The sequence below is a fragment of the Prunus persica genome, chromosome G1, assembly GCF_000346465.2.
Source record: "Prunus persica cultivar Lovell chromosome G1, Prunus_persica_NCBIv2, whole genome shotgun sequence".
NCBI lineage: Eukaryota > Viridiplantae > Streptophyta > Magnoliopsida > Rosales > Rosaceae > Prunus > Prunus persica.
Window position 1 is genome coordinate 12,531,479 of NC_034009.1, and position 16,030 is coordinate 12,547,508.

At 34.2% G+C, this 16,030-nt stretch overlaps 3 protein-coding genes across 3 annotated transcripts; all 3 read left to right on the forward strand.

Annotated features, from left to right (window-relative positions):
• LOC18793653 (F-box/LRR-repeat protein At3g48880) lies at window positions 8,538-9,598 on the forward strand. The gene is made up of 3 exons (XM_007227133.2): window positions 8,538-8,601; window positions 8,708-9,033; window positions 9,120-9,598. Exons 2-3 carry the CDS (start codon window positions 8,708-8,710, stop codon window positions 9,472-9,474), a joined length of 681 nt encoding a protein of 226 aa, XP_007227195.2. The 5' UTR covers window positions 8,538-8,601; the 3' UTR covers window positions 9,475-9,598.
• Window positions 10,028-12,028, forward strand: LOC18793537 (F-box/LRR-repeat protein At3g48880). The gene is made up of 3 exons (XM_007226709.2): window positions 10,028-10,237; window positions 10,929-11,314; window positions 11,453-12,028. The coding sequence occupies exons 1-3, from the start codon at window positions 10,223-10,225 to the stop codon at window positions 11,898-11,900; spliced, it is 849 nt and encodes a 282-aa protein (XP_007226771.2). The 5' UTR covers window positions 10,028-10,222; the 3' UTR covers window positions 11,901-12,028.
• LOC18793118 (F-box/LRR-repeat protein At3g48880) lies at window positions 14,716-15,623 on the forward strand. Its single transcript, XM_007226317.1, has 2 exons — window positions 14,716-14,990; window positions 15,080-15,623. Exons 1-2 carry the CDS (start codon window positions 14,716-14,718, stop codon window positions 15,621-15,623), a joined length of 819 nt encoding a protein of 272 aa, XP_007226379.1.

A 16,030-nucleotide genomic window follows, 5' to 3' on the forward strand; every position in this document is an offset into this window, starting at 1 on the left:
CCACTCGTGTTCTACTGTGTGCCCTAATTTCTTTTTCGGTTTTCTTTTGTGTTTGTGTTTGTGTCGTATTTGGCATATCTGTTTCGTGTTGTGTTTCCGCTGCTATCATGGGTTATGCTTCCAAAGTTGTGGCACATTCTAGTGCTTTTGAAATGAAGGAGGAGTGGAAGTAGACTAGGAAGAGAAAGGAACTAATATAAGCAAAATAGAAAGAAGAAGACAGTAGCTAGCTAGCTAGGAAAAATATAGAGGAAGGAAAAGTAAACAAAATATGAGAAATCATGAACATGAGGGCTTACTTTTATATAGGGTAAAGAGTTTTACCTATATGAGAGGCATGCATGCTCGAATTCGAATTGCTGAGGATAAGAATGAGAAAAGTTACCGTTACTTTTGGAATATGATAAGAATCATGGTGAGACAACAACTTTATTTTTATCTAATGCTGCAGCAAAGATCTCATCCTCTGAATTAAAATCAAGCAAGAGGCAGCCAGAAGTTTGTGTGGGAAGAAAAAGTGGTCAATACTATATCAGGTAACATTAATGTTGGCGAGATCTTAGACTAATTAGGATATTTATTTCCTAATATATTAGGACTCTGCTTCTTTCCTTTTGTACAAATATTATGTAATTAGGATTTTCTTTTGTGCCAGTGCCTGTGTCGTGTTTGTTGTCTTTGCTTTGTGTTGTGTTTCCGCTGCTATCATGGGTGATGCTTCTAAAGTTGTGGCACGTTCTAGTGCTTCTGAAACAAAAGAGGAGTGGAAGTAAACTCGAAAGATGAGGGAAACTAATATAAGTAAAATGGAAAGAGGAAGACAATAGCTAGCTAGCTAGGAAAAACATAGAGAATGGAAGACTAAACAAAATATGAGAAATCATGAACATAAGAGCTTACTTTTACATAGGGTAAAGAGTTTTACCTAGCTGAGAGGCATGCATGCTCGAAGCCGAATTGCTGAGGATAAGAATGAGAAAAGTTACCGTTGCTTTTGGAATATGATAGGAATCATGGTGAGACAGCAACTTTGTTTTTATCTAATGTTGCAGCAAAGATCTCATCTTCTGCATTAAAATCAAGTAAGGGCCAGGGATGTGTTTGTGTGTGGGGAGAAAAGGCGGTTAATACTATATCAGGTAACATTAATGTTAGCAGGATCCTAGACTAATTAGGATAATTATTTCCTAGTATATTAGGACTCTACTTCTTTCCTTTTGTACAAATATTGTGTAATTAAGATTTTCTCTTGTTTCCTAGTTTGACCCTACTTGGGTCACATCCTTGTATTATAAATACCTCATTTTAGAGAATAAAATACAACCTGAAAATATTCAACCCATATTGTTTAACTTTGTATCAAAGCCGACTTTCTGGTGACATGTGTGTTGTACCCACTCGTGTTCTACTATGTGCCATAATTTGTTTCAGGGTTTTCTCTTGTGCTCGTGTCTATGCCATGTTTGTCGTCTCTGCTTCGTGTTGTCTTTTCGTTGCTATCATAGGTGATGCTTTTAAAGTTGTGGCACGTTCTAGTGCTTCTAAAACGAATGAGAAACGTCCCTCCGGTGATTACTCTACTCCTATTACTTCTAAAAAAATTAAATGACTCTAATTAGGCCTCTTGGTCTTGTGGTGCATGCCTTACGTTTACTGGTCGTCGTATGGCATATTGGATCAATGGGAAGAAGCCTGCTCTGTCTCCAGACTCCGCTACCTATGTTGAATGGGAAAAAAATAATTGCTTAGTGCAGTCATGGCTTCTCAATTCGATGACTAATCTAGTTGGTGCCTTATTTGAACATGGTGGTACTGCTTTGCTCTCAATCATGTTCCCGCCTCATCCAGAAGCTTATACCATGGTCATGGGGGAAGACACTCGTCAGTTTGCTATGCTCGGAGGAGGTGCGATGGACCTAAAAGTGGATCCTGCCCGTAACGATCAGTCACCTATCGTCTAACAAGCCCACATCTTCCAATGATTCTCATCCATTTAAAGGTTCTCGTTAGTGTCATTATTGCAATGGGGATCATTACTCTAAGAAGTTGTTTTAAAGAGCATGGTTACCTGGATTGGTTTGCTGACTACAAAGCTCGTATGTATGGCCTCAAGGCCGCTTGTACTATGACCCAAGACGGGCTAATCTTCAAGCCCCGTCTGCAAATTTGTGTGCTTCTGAGACTATGCCAAGTATGGGCTCTAATCCTTAGATAATTAACAATGGTGATTCTAATCATATGACTTGTTATATTAATCTATTTTGATGAGTTGTCTCGTACCCCTCGTGACCCCTATATTACTAGTGCAAATGATTTACTTACTCCCCTTCGTTTGGTTATCTTAAGCATTTGTTTCCTTCGTTATTTAGTTCGTGTGATGAGTCTACCTTCAAATGTGAGACTTGTGTAATTACCAGGAGCCACCATACTATTTTTCCCTTAAGTAATAATAAAGCTACATTGCCTTTTGAGTTCGTACATCCAGATGTATGAGGCCCTGTTCATGTGACTTCTAATGGTTTCCGTCGGTTTGTTACATGATACTGCTTCTATTCTTCTTGAATTTTGTGTCATGTTGTCTACTTAGTTTCATGTTCGAGTCAAAGTGTTTCAGACTGATAACAGAGGTAAATATGTGAATACTACCTTGACCCGTTTCTTCCGTGATCAAGGCATTATTCACCAAACTACCACTTCATTCATTCTTCAGCAGAATGGTGTGTCTAAACGTAAGAATCATCAGTTACTTGAAGTTGCTGCTCCCTTATGTTGGACATGTCTGTTCCCCATCACCTTTGGGGCCATGGTGTTTTGGCCACGGCCTATTTGATTAACCGTACTCCTAGTCAGGTTCTTGATTTCAAGACTCCGCTTGATGTGTTGTGTGCCCATACTTCTCTGGTTTCTGTCTCTAAGTTGTCTACGAAGGTGTTTGGATGTGTTGCCTATGTTCATGTATAATTCTATCAACGGAGTAAACTTTATCCATATGCTCTACATTGTGTTTTCATTGGCTATTCTACTACTCATAAAGGTTATAAACGCTATCACCCTCCTACTCAGAAGGTGCATGTTACTTTGGATGTAACCTTCCATGAAGAAGTGTCGTATTATATTTCTCCCTCATCTCCAATTTAAGGGGAGAGAGGGAGTGAATTGAAGAGTCTCAGATTAAAGGATCTTGGACTTAATGTTGTAGGTGAAGATAGTACAAATGTTGGTCTCGACTTCAAAACGACCAGTCGCCTGGCTCTGACCCTAAAGATGATGCTCAAGGCTTCAAATCGACTAGTCGGCTGGCTCTAAAATTGAGAATTCTGCTATTTGTGACAAAACGACCGGTCTTCTTGAGTAGTGTGACTGTCGCCTAGGACAATTGATCCTGCTCCTTGTGATTCTTGCGAAGACGAGTTTGATACAAGACCCTCTTCTACCTCATCATTACTCCATTCAAATCGTGATAATGAGCCTAGTGAGGTGATTTATGATGATCTGGCTATGTCTACGTATCAATTACCCACACGAACTACTCATGAGAAACTCAAAGTACAATATTCTCCTGATATACATGTCAAATCTAAATATCTCGTTAGCCATTATGTGACATGTATTAGTGATTAAAGTACTTTCTTGGGATTTAAGTTGCTAGGTTTAAATGTGGTATCTTTCTGTCCAAAAGAAAGTATATTTTTGATTTACTTGCAGAGACTAAAATGTTGAATTGTAAACCAATTGATACCCCTAGTGAACATAATCATAAGTTGGGGTTGTATCCTGATCAAGTTCCTACAGATAAAGAGCGTTATCAACGACTTGTGGTAAAATTTATTTATTTAGCTCATACACGTCCTGATATTGCATATGCAATGAGTGTATTGAGTCAGTTTATGCATTCTCCTAGTGAAGATCATATGGGTATTGTGGTGCGCATTTTGAGGTATCTGAAAGTAACTCCTGGCAAGAAATTAATGTTTTGCAAGTATGGTCATATAGATGTGGGAGGGTATACAAATGCTGATTGGGCTAGTTCAGTTACGGATAGACGTTCTACGTCTGGGTATTTCACATTTATTGGTGGTAATCTTGTTACTTGGTGTGTTTAGGTCTAATGCTGAGGCGGAGTACCGTGGGATGGCTCAAGGAGTGTGTGAGTTACCATGGTTGAGAAGGTTGTTGAGAGATCTTGCGTTTGGACCCCAAAAACCCAAGAATTTGTATTGTGATAACAAAAATGCAATTGCAATTGCACATAACCCTGTGCAGCATGATCGTACAAAGCACCTGGAGGTTGATCGACATTTTGTTAAAGAAAAGTTGGATGCTAGAATTATTTCTTTTCCGTTTTGTATCATCAAAGAATCAATTGGTAAATGTTCTTACAGAAGCTGTATCTACTACGGTCTTCCTCAACTCGCTTGACAAGTTGGGCATGCATGACATCTTTGCTCCAACTTGAGGGGGAGTGTTAGCGAGATCCTAGACTAATTAGGATATTTATTTTCTTGTATATTAGGACACTATTTCTTTCATTTTATACAAATATTGTGTAATTATGATTTTATCTTGTTTCCTAGTTTGAACTTGCTAGGGTTACATCCTTGTATTATAAATACCTCCTTTTGGAGAATGAAATACAATCTAAAAATATTCTACCCATATTGTTTGACTATTAATTCAGTCAGCAGTGCTGCAGGCTAATGGCAGACTGTGCTGCGTAGGTTTTGTCATGGTTTCTCAAATACCAGAAAAAACAAATATCAAACTTCTTGTTGTAAATGCATGAGTTGGTGGATGACCACCATACCTCTTAGCATTCACCCTTTCTAATTCTATGTAACCTATACACTAAATACTATAGTTATGAGCTTATAATTTATGAGTTGTTAATGTCTTTTTATCACTCTAAGCCTATAAATAAGAGGTCTTACTAGGATAAGATATACAAGTTGATTGTCACAAATTCTATTGTCTTTCTCTACTTTCCAATTCTCTCTACAATTTTCTCTTAGTTATATAACACTTTTGTTTTTTTGTCGAAATATCAAACATATATGAATACCGTTTTTGTTTTTCTTTTAAGGAGATGCATAATACGTTTTTGTATAAAAAAAATGTTCTTCTCCATTACACAGAGAATGAATATATAAGACATATCCCATGTCTCTTCAAATTTCCTTTTCTATTAAAGATTTGTAATGCCAACAAAATGACCAGAAACGCTTGCTTTGTCTCTCTCTCCTTTTTTTTTCTTTTTTCTAGTCAAAGCCAGGGGCGGCCCTGGGGTGGTGTAAATGGTGCCACCATACAGGGGCCCCAAAAAAAATTTCTTTATATATATTAATATTATCTTATTTGTATATATAGCATAACGTGCTAAATATTTGTACAAGAGCGTGTTTGGTGGAGTTGATTTCAGCTCATGTCCACTTAAAAGAAACGTTAGAGTTCAATTCTCATTGAAGCCAATCTATTTGCTTTTTTTTATATTGTTTTTATAACAACAAACTTTACATAATTATTAAAAAACACACACACACAGAGAGAAAGCCTTTTAAAAAAAAAAGGAAACATTGAAGCTAAGCTAACCACAAAAGGATTATATATATATATCCCCCAAACACTTTCTACTTTTCACCTAATCGTTCTTAAAATAATAAAATAAAAAATAAAAAAATTTCTCCTCCAAAAAAAGTACTTATTGGAGGTACCTTATTTTTGTACCAAACATTTAACTTTATCAAATGGAAACATTTAAATTTTGGGAGATTCACTATTATACCCAATATAGGAGCCCAAATTATTTTTAAAATAAAAAAAAATCGTATATGAAATGGACTTTAGAAACACACCCAAAGCCTATTTACAACATAACAAAAAAAGCTTTTAAATTACAAAACTGCTATTGATTTCCTAAAACAAACCCAACCCCAAAACCTCATAAAAAAGCTCAAAACACTCAATAGGACATCAAAGTAATTTAATAATCAAAATTAAATTCAATAGGTCTAGCTGTCATTTTTTAGGTTTTTTTTGGGTATGTTTATAAAAATTAAATGGTGCAGGGTTTATTTATAGTTTTTGTGCTAAGAATGGGTATATGACTAAATATCTCTTAAATTTTTATGAATTTGATTTTTGGTTGTCATTACATACTGATTGATGGTGACTTTTAGTTATAAAAAAATTATTTATGACATTAAGTTATGGCAAATTTTTATTTATAGTATTTTCGTATTAGATTATGTGAGGCCCCAATTTCACACAGGGCCCTCAAAATCTCAAGGACAACCCTAGTCAAAAGCTTGCTTTCTCTTAAACCCTTTCTATAAAACAATATTTCCCTTCTTATGTAAATTCTATCACTTCCATTGTCTGCCGTATATTTTCCTTTGTGTGTTTGCATATACTTTTCATGTCTGAGATAATACAGACTTCCTATATATATATATATATATATATATATATATATATATCCTTTTGCCCTAACTCTAGGATAAATATATAAACAAATGGAGCATATACTGAACATTAGTAAATGTGTGTGTGAGAGATATATATGTGTGTGTGTCACATATACACTGAACATACTGTATCAAATACATACATGAAATCATGAATACAAGAGGTTTTTTCTTCAGCTTACATTGAATATTGTGTGACGTACGTAATTCGATAGGGCTGCCCATTTGGTTGCATCTTTTACTTTCCAGGAATTTGCATCGGACATGATATTTTATTTTCCAAAATATATGCACAGAACCCTAGCATTCTAGGTCTTGACCGTTGAGGAGGATAAGGACAAGAAGGACCGTCCTTTATTTTGTGCAACCGTTGCTTGAGGTACACTAGAGGAGTGATGTTGAGGTGCATGGGTGTCTTGAGAGGTTTGAGAAACCACAATGTGGGTGTGTTGTATCAAATTAGGGAGAGGTGTGTTTGAGGAGGTATATGCCATCGATGGCAACAAAATCAAGAAAAAGGATTGAGATCAACCAAAGGAGAGGACAACAAATAAAAACTTGAAACAAGTAATAAAGATACATGGGTGGCTGAAAAAAATTGAATTACCAGAAATGAGTGACAGTAAACTATTTATTTATAGGTCATGTGTATATCACTTTCTGATACACTTAAATAAGCTCTCTTTAGTTTCGTTAAGAGCATCTGCAATGGTTAGGATCAATGTAATTTTTGTATATTATATATATTTAACATAACATGTTCTCTCCTTAGTTCCTTTGTGTGTTAGACATGAAAGAGGCTCCTCCATATGAATATGAAAGAAGTCCGATGTATTAGTGCATGTGCTTGTAATACCATCTACCTGCGTTTTGATGTTTTGGAATTGTCTTATCTTTGTTTTTTTTTCCATCTCATTTCTACTTCATAATTCAATTCTTAGAATATCTCCAGTCAAATAGCAAACATTAAATTTGAATTTGATGACTTATGTGGAAATTTAACCTATAATAGAGTTTTACATTCCACCCGATATGTCAAATTAAAATACAATAGCCATAAGGTAGGTTTTTTTTTTGGTACAATAAGGAAGTTTTTTGTTTTTTTCTTTTTTGCAGAATGAGAATTGAGCACTTCTATTAAGGGATCCCTCAGATAAATTTATTTGAGGGACACCATTTAAGATACTGTACGATTTTTTTTTTTCAACAATCCAAACCGTCTATTTTTTACGTTTTCATTCATAGATCATCCTTACCAAAAAAAAAAACATAAAAATTGAAAATCATTAAGGCATCTAATTGATAGCAACAAAATAGATGAACATGATGCTTTAAGAAAAGACTAAAATAACAATAATCGAATTAAGTGGTCAAATGGAATTTCGAATTCAACTGATTTTTTGCAGATATGATCTTTGAAAGATATCTAAAAATTAGACAGTTCGAACCATTAAAAAACAAGGGAGATTCACTATTATACCCAATATGAGGGCCCAAATTATAAAAATATCCTATATAAAATGGACTTTAGAAACACACCCAAAGCCCATTTACAACATAACAAAAAAGCTTTTAACTTCTTATAAATTACAAAACTGCCATCAATTTCTTAAAACAAGTCCAACCCCAAAATCTCATAAAAATACCCAAAGCACTCAATAGGGCATCAAAGTAATTTAATAATCAATATTAAATTCAATAAGGCCAGCTATCATTTTTTGGGTCTTTTTTGGGTTTGTTTATAGGAATTCAATTGTGTAGGGTTTATTTATAATATTAGTGCTAGAAATGGGTATATCACTAAATATCTCAAAAAACAATGTGTAGTAGGCTCTACAATAGTGTCCCTTAAATATCCCCTCAATACACAAAGTAAGTTCAATAAGATTAAATTGGAGAAATCTAGGCCTGTTCCGTTTTTAGTCGAGTTCCTTCATTCACAATATTGGTGAGCCCAACAAAAGCAACAAAAAAGACTAATGGCCCAACAACAACCAACCAAAGTCCAAACAATACATAAACCCTACCCCGGATTTCTGGAGTCTCAATCTAGGGTTTGAAAATATATGAAATTGGAGTGTTTGGGGAAAAAGAGAATCAGGGAGAGAGCCGTAAGCCAAAGAGGAAAAGAATTGCTGAGGTAATTTCGGCTCCGTTTCTTTGGAATAATTAGTTTTCTTTCTGATTTTCGTTTGAAATCCCTACATATTTGAATCTTTTTTAAATTTTAATTTCATTTGTTTCAGATGGATCAAAGAAGATGGGAAGAGTTCAACACTGACTGTTTGACGAATATTTTTGGAAGAGTTGGTATGGAGTCACTGCTTTTTGATGTGCCTTTTGTATGCAAGTCGTGGTACAAAGCAAGCCTCGATCCTTGTTGCTGGCAACGTCTCATATTTCCCAACGTCTCCTTTTTTGGAAGATTTGTCAATGAATATCGAATTGACGCGTGGAAGTTTTCGACTAGGGCGTTTATTAAGTTTGTCATCGGTCGTAGCAAAGGACAAGCTACTGTTCTCAGCCTACCTCCATCTGCTTCGGAAACAGACTTGAAATATGTTTCGGATGTGTAAGTTTCTGCTTGACCATTTTGTTAATTTTCCTTTTCAAATGTATCCACCATATGACTTAGTCATTGTAAAATTTTGTTTGCAGGTGTGGTGATCTCAAGGTTCTGGCATTTCATGGGTACAAACCACATGTAATCCCAAAGCTGATTGGTAAGTGGAAACATTTGGAGTGGTTAATGTTGGAAAGCGGCGATGATTTCGAAGAAATCCTCTCACAGATCAGCGTTCACTGCAAGGATTTTTGTGGCTTATGTGTGTCTAATGATGTTTTTTTTACTGGAGAGGGAATAGCAATCGTTAACTTCCTGCCTAAGATTAAACAGTTGATCTTTAGGAGGGTGGAAATTGGTCGAGATGATCTTATGGCGTTACTGCTGCGCTGGAAAAAGCTTCTGCTGCTGGAAGGCAGTGATTGTGTAGGTTTTAGTCCGGATGCTTAGGAGATTTCACATTGGTAATTTCTGCTTTAAGGGCTCTTGTGATTATGCTTTTGATGATGACTCGACGAAATGGTGAACGATGGATATAACTCTAATTAACTGAATTTTAATTAGTGAATGTGTTATCTCCTGAATTTTGATTTTTGAAATTACCGAAATGGTTACCGCTATATATACTTTATTTTGATATTTCTTAATATAAATATTATTTTCTGTCAATTTGATAAAGCCATGAACATTATTTTTTGTCCAAATTTGGTAAAACAATTCGGTAATTTTTTTAATTTGTTAATTTTCTTATGAAGAAACGAATGGGTATTATTTATTATGAACATTACCGGTATCATTAATGGAAGTCAATCGGGAGGCACAAGAGCCATTATAGCTTTTCTCCTACATTTGAATACAGTATACTTTAGGGTTTAATTAGGCATGTATTAAAAGAATTTCCCACAAAGGGTTAGCATGGTTGCGCTGTCGCTGTATTGTTTTGTACCACTCAATGTGGTCTCCTAATCATATAAGGATTGGGAACTTTCTTGTGGATTAGGGTTTCATTAATGTAATAAGGATAGCTAAAGAGTTTCCTTATGGGTAAGACTTTCTAGACATATGCATATAAATACCAGAGCTCCTGCTTAACCAAAATCACGCGACCTACACTAAAGTATTCACCCCATCCAGAATTAGAGAGATCAGATTGAGAAGAAGAGCTCTTGTATAAGTTCTTGATATTTCCACAACTTCTATGACAAGCCAAAAGGTAAGTGTTCTATTTATATGCAGTCAATATGGTTTGCAGTCGCTTCTTATTTCATTGCTTTATCTGTGGTTTTGCAATGATTCTTTTCTCAGCTCTCTCTTAATTTAGATTATTAATTAGTTTTTTCTACTGATGTTTAATACTTCTTTGTGTTTTTTGCATTTTGCTTATGTATGTATCTAGTTCTGTGTTGATATATTTTGATGTAGGATATATAGGTGAATTGAGTATTTGGGTACTTTAGCGGAAGCGAAAACAATAGAAAATAGAACAAGAAGGATAGGTTTGGAATCACCTCAGGGGGGGGGTTTCACTTCAACTAATTAGTCTCCAATCTCTAGAAAATAAACTTTTCTTATATCTCAACAACTCAACTCCATAATGAATTACATGAGAGCCTAGAGACAATAGGATAAAAATTCCCTTGCTAAAACATAAATTCTAACCTAAATAAAATATGAAACTTCGAAATCCTATTAAAATTTGAAAAACTTAAAAATCTTACTAAAATATGGAAAACTTAGAGAACAAGTTATAAACTAATCGCAAGAATAACAAATTGCCTGATTTAAAGACAAAATTAAATGACTTCCTCCTCCATCTCTTTCTTTTGTAAACCCTAATGGATTTGACAAAGATGTCCTCATCATATTTATAGCTGGACTAATATTTATGCTTTGATTTGTTGTAGATGGATCAAAGAAGATGGGAGGACTTAGACGTGGACTGTTTGTTGATTGTGTTGGGAAAAGTTGGAATGGAGTCGCTGCTTTTGGGTGTCCCTTTTGTGTGCAAGTCATGGTACAAAGCAAGCCTCGATCCTTCATTCTGGCAATGTCTCATATTACCGGACTTTCATGATGGTTTTATGGTTGCTCGGTTTTCTTATTTTGCAAAAAATCAATTTTGGATCGCTACTCCCTTTTATAGAAAATTCATACGTCAGTACCGAATGAGTAAGTACCGTTTCTCCATGACTGGTTTTGTAAAGCTTGTTGTTAGTCGTAGCTGTGGAAATGCTACTTCTCTGAGCCTACCTGAATGTTCAAACAGACTACTGAGATTAGTCGCAAATACGTAAGTTATTTTATTTTATTTTAATTATTGGCATTTCAATGGTTTGTTTTGCTGGATGTGTATTTTTATTTTTGTTTTCTCTTTGGCATTTACTTCAATTTATACTATTCAATATTTATGATGAACTGCTGTTTGCAGGTGTCCTAGCCTCAAGGCTTTGACTTTGCCTAGAAATTTCGTGTTACGGGAATCAAGCATAATTATGGAACTGACTGAAAAGTTGAAACATTTGGAGTCATTGTCTTTGGGAAACGACATAGATATTACTGAAATTCTTTCACAGATCAGCCTTCACTGCAAGAACTTTCGTAGGTTAGACGTCTTTCGTGCTTCATTATGTAAAGATAAGGCATTGTCGATTGTCAAGTTCGTACCTAATATTGAATACTTAAGCTTGAGGAGGGCAATCATTCGTCGGTGCGATCTCATCACAATACTGCAGGGATGTAGGGAGCTTGTGTTTTTGGATGTCAGTGGTACTGGTTTTGATGAGGGTGACCATGAAATATCAATGTTTGCTTCTCATATTTCTAATTTTAGGTGTAAGGGTTTGATGCATGACAAAATATGTGGTGTGAAAAATTAATTAGAATAAAGTGGCTCAAAGTTGGAAGGAAATAGTGCAACAGAGGAAAATTCCAACTAAATGTCAATTATGGCACTACGAAAAGAACGAAAGCATATCGTCGAGATTTTCGAATTGATTAAAGAAGTTTGAAGCAATTATGATTCTGTCAAGATTAGTATTTAATTTAATGTTTTATTTTATATTTTGAAGAATAAATCTATTATGATATTATTTTACTAATATGATTTTTATTATTTTCTTGTTAGCTAAGTTTAGGAATATTCTAGAACCTAGGGTCTCCTATGGTTCTAGAGTTTCTTTGTTTTCTATTTAAGCCAATTCATGGTGACGTTATATTTATCAGTTTATTCATCTTATTTTCAATCAATATATTTGAGATTTACTCAATTTTTCTAATAGATTCCAATTTGTTGGTGGTTCCGACATTGTTATATGACTTTGATTATTATAGGTTGTTTTCTTGTATTTGCTCTGTAAACTTTTTTGATACAAAGAACACTCATCCCTGGGTCTTGATGAAGCTTTTATTTATTTCGCGGCGGTCCATATATATATATATATATATAGTCCTCTTCTATTGAGGAACGCCCTTTAGGGTATCCTACAATTTTTTTCCCAATAATACAAACCATCTATTTTTTAGATATTCATTCATAGATCATCCTTACAAAAAAATTAAACAAATCGGAAACCGTTTCGACATCCAATTGTGTCTTACAAAATCAATGAACACGGTACTTTAAGAAAGTACTAAAATTTCAATAACTCAATTGAGTGGTCACATGATATCGGATTCAAGTGATTTTTTGTAGAGATGATCTTTGAATAAGTATCTACAAAATAGACGGTTTGGATTAGTGAAATACAATCCGGAGTGAGGCCTACAAGGGGTGTCCCTCAAATAAGCTTATTTGAGGGATCCCTCAATGGAAGCTCTCTGTATATATATATTCAATTGTTTTGTTGTTGGTATTTTTGGGTCAAGATTGTTTTGTTTTATATAATATTGATATTGTTTCTTCTTAAGTGCTCATTTTGTATGGGCTTTTTAGGGCTTGTCTAATATATGTCCTTATAATTTCTATTTTCTAAACATATACCCATCATTCTATAAATCTATGTGTAAAACCCAATTTCAAACTTAAATGACCAGTAGGATATAAGATGTCATAGTATTCCTATGTTTTAACATCGTTGCCATCAGACTTCATATTTTATTTATAATTTATTCCAAGCATTTCATTGACTGCCATAATTGTAATCTATTAATAGCATATCAATCACCCCATTTCTTTTGGTTGTCATTCCCTCTAACATATCGTCCCCTAAAATTACAAACAAACAAAAAAATTGTAAATTACATATCCAATAATGTACATATGAAAAATATAAATATAAATATATACCTATAAAAATATAGGTATAAAAAAATATTTAAAAAAACTAAGTTAGTTACTTTTTAATTGATTCCGTGCATTTTTCATAAATTAAAAATAGGTTCACAATAATTTATAAAAAATCGGTACATTGTATAATTGAATTTATGCACATTTTTTTTATAAATTAAAAATAGGTACATTATTTAGAAGAAAAAAATAAGTTCATTATACAAGGTAAATTGTTTTACTAGGTATACATTATTAGAGAAATAGGTACATTATTTAGAGAAAAAAATAAGGTTCATTTATTAAAAAAAAATTGTTTTTCATAAAACTAACAATAAAAAGATGATCAAATTATTTTTCATAAAACAAGTAATAGGTGCTTTATTTAGAGAAAAAAACAATGTACATTATTTAGAGAAAAAAATAGGTACATTATTTAGAGAAAGAAATAGGTTCATTTAAAAAAAATTCTACAAAAAATAATAAATAGATTATCAAATTATTTTTCAACATAATTAGAATGTACACTATTATTCGTAAAAACTACAATAAAATAGATTACTAGTCATATAATTCATAAAAAGATTACTAATACGTTAATGTTGAATTTAATATTTAATTTCAAATAAGTTTCTAAATTAATTCCTATATCCATTAAAACTATTTGGAGATTTTTCCAAATTCAACGTCTGTCATTAGTTACACCCTCCCCTTCCTCCATAACACATTAACTTATAAATAGGGGTAGTTTTGGAATTCAAAAAATACAATAAATCAGATGTTAAGTTATATTAGGTAACTTGCTTAATTGGATCCTAGTAATCGGATATTATTTAAAAAAATTGAGTATTTTAAATAAATAAAAAAAGAAAAAAGTTATAGGTAATTTTAAATGAATTTTATGGTCTAAGCTTAATTTATTATTTAGTTTAATGTTTCTATTCGACGGTTGGCGTTCCAACTAAGTTCCAACAATGCACTTTCCGGACCGAGAAAGCTGAACGTTGCATATTAGTATCCTCTCTCTTGGGAAATGAGGGAAGCACGAAGGTTTTATTAGTCTTTCTTGTTATTAATTATCTGGGAATTCCATTTGTATTATACTCATGTTGCATTTCTCTCATCTCTTGGATATATTGCACGCATGCGTGGTTTGAGTCCTTGCATTTCCCCATATTGATTAACTTTTTATTAGTGCTTTTCCCCATATTGATTAACTTTTTAAATGCAATACTCACTCAATATAAAATTCAATCACAGCCATTGAAAGTGGCTCAATCTAATGGCTTAGAATGTGTCTTAAAATATGTGTCAAAAATTGTGTTATCCTGACCGTATAAATGTGGAATATGAAGTCAAACTATTTCTCTGCATTTCATTACTTATTGTAAATGGAGAATCGTCTAGTAAGATGGGAGGAGTTAGGCATGGACTGTTTAGCAAGTGTTTTTGAAAAGGTTGGTATGGAGTCACTGCTCCTGAATATCCCTTTTGTGTGCAAGTCATGGTACAAAGCGAGTCTCAGTCCTTGCTGCTGGCTCAGTCTCGACTTCACGGAAATTTTAACCAAGTACTACTATACTTGGAGTGAAAGCCATGATCGCTTTGTGAAAAGATTTGTAGATCGTAGCAAAGGGCATGCTACTTTTCTCAGGCTACCTGGATGCTGTACCCTCGAAGCATTCAAATATGTTGCAGATGTGTAAGCTTTCTCAAAAAGTTTTACAATGTGTTTCAATATTAGTGCATATTTTTGGTTCTGTGGTTTATATTTTTCAATATTGTTGGCAGGTGTCCTGGCCTCAAGGCTTCGTCTTTGCCTAGTGAACTAGTGTTTCTGCAACCTAGCATGATTATAGAACTGATTGAAAAGTGGGAAAATTTGGAGTCATTGTCATTGAAAAGTCGCATAAATATTGCTGAACTCCTTTCACCGATCAGCCTTCACTGCAAGAACTTTCGTCGTTTAGATATACATGGTGCTTCAGTAGGTGAAGATGCGGCGTTGTCGATCGTCAAATTGGTGCCTAATATTGAGCACTTAAGCTTGAGAGGGGCAAGAATTCCTCGGGGCAGTCTTATAACAATCTTACGGGGCTGTAAGAAGCTTGTGTGTTTGGATGTTAGCGGTGGTATAGGTTTTGATGAGGAAGACGAGGAAATATCAAAGCTTGCTTCTCATATTACTAATTTCAGCTGTCAGGGTTCTAGACCTAGACTTGACTATGATTATGATTCTGATTCCCATGATTATTATGATTCTGATGATGATTATGACGATGATGAGTATGCTGGCTCTGATGGGTACTACTGTAGTGGAGGCAGTTCTGATTGATCATGGTGCAGAATTGTTCATTTAGAGGTTGTTTTGTTCTATTTGCTCTGAAAGTTGGTACTTGGGGCATTCGTTTCAACTTTTAATACAAAGAACACTGCTTGCTTCTGTATCAAACCTTTTATATATATATTCGATGATTGTGCTGTATTTTGGGTCCTATTGGGTGTTTTAATTGTAGGAAAATTTGTGAGAAACATTATGCTATGGTAACTTCTTGTGGCATGCGCATAAATTTTTTGAATAATAATGTGAAGTTTACCATAATCTGTTTACTCAATAACACATTATAAAGCCAACAATATACAACAGTTATAGAAAACCGACATTTCTCCATAGACGCAATGCAAACCCCTCTTGCCGGTGAGCCATACCCGCATGTTTGGAAAGCTTGGGCTATAGCCGAG

What these genes read in the sequence shown, in the direction of transcription:
- LOC18793653 (XM_007227133.2), top strand. Translation starts at nt 8,708, where the DNA reads ATGGATCAAAGAAGATGGGAAGAGTTCAACACTGACTGTTTGACGAAT. An exon ending in TTGAAATATGTTTCGGATGT is followed by an intron (nt 9,034 to 9,119) that starts GTAAGTTTCTGC and finishes TTTTGTTTGCAG; the next exon opens with GTGTGGTGATCTCAAGGTTC.
- LOC18793537 (XM_007226709.2), top strand. An exon ending in CTGAGATTAGTCGCAAATAC is followed by an intron (nt 11,315 to 11,452) that starts GTAAGTTATTTT and finishes TGCTGTTTGCAG; the next exon opens with GTGTCCTAGCCTCAAGGCTT.
- LOC18793118 (XM_007226317.1), top strand. Translation starts at nt 14,716, where the DNA reads ATGGACTGTTTAGCAAGTGTTTTTGAAAAGGTTGGTATGGAGTCACTG. An exon ending in TTCAAATATGTTGCAGATGT is followed by an intron (nt 14,991 to 15,079) that starts GTAAGCTTTCTC and finishes TATTGTTGGCAG; the next exon opens with GTGTCCTGGCCTCAAGGCTT.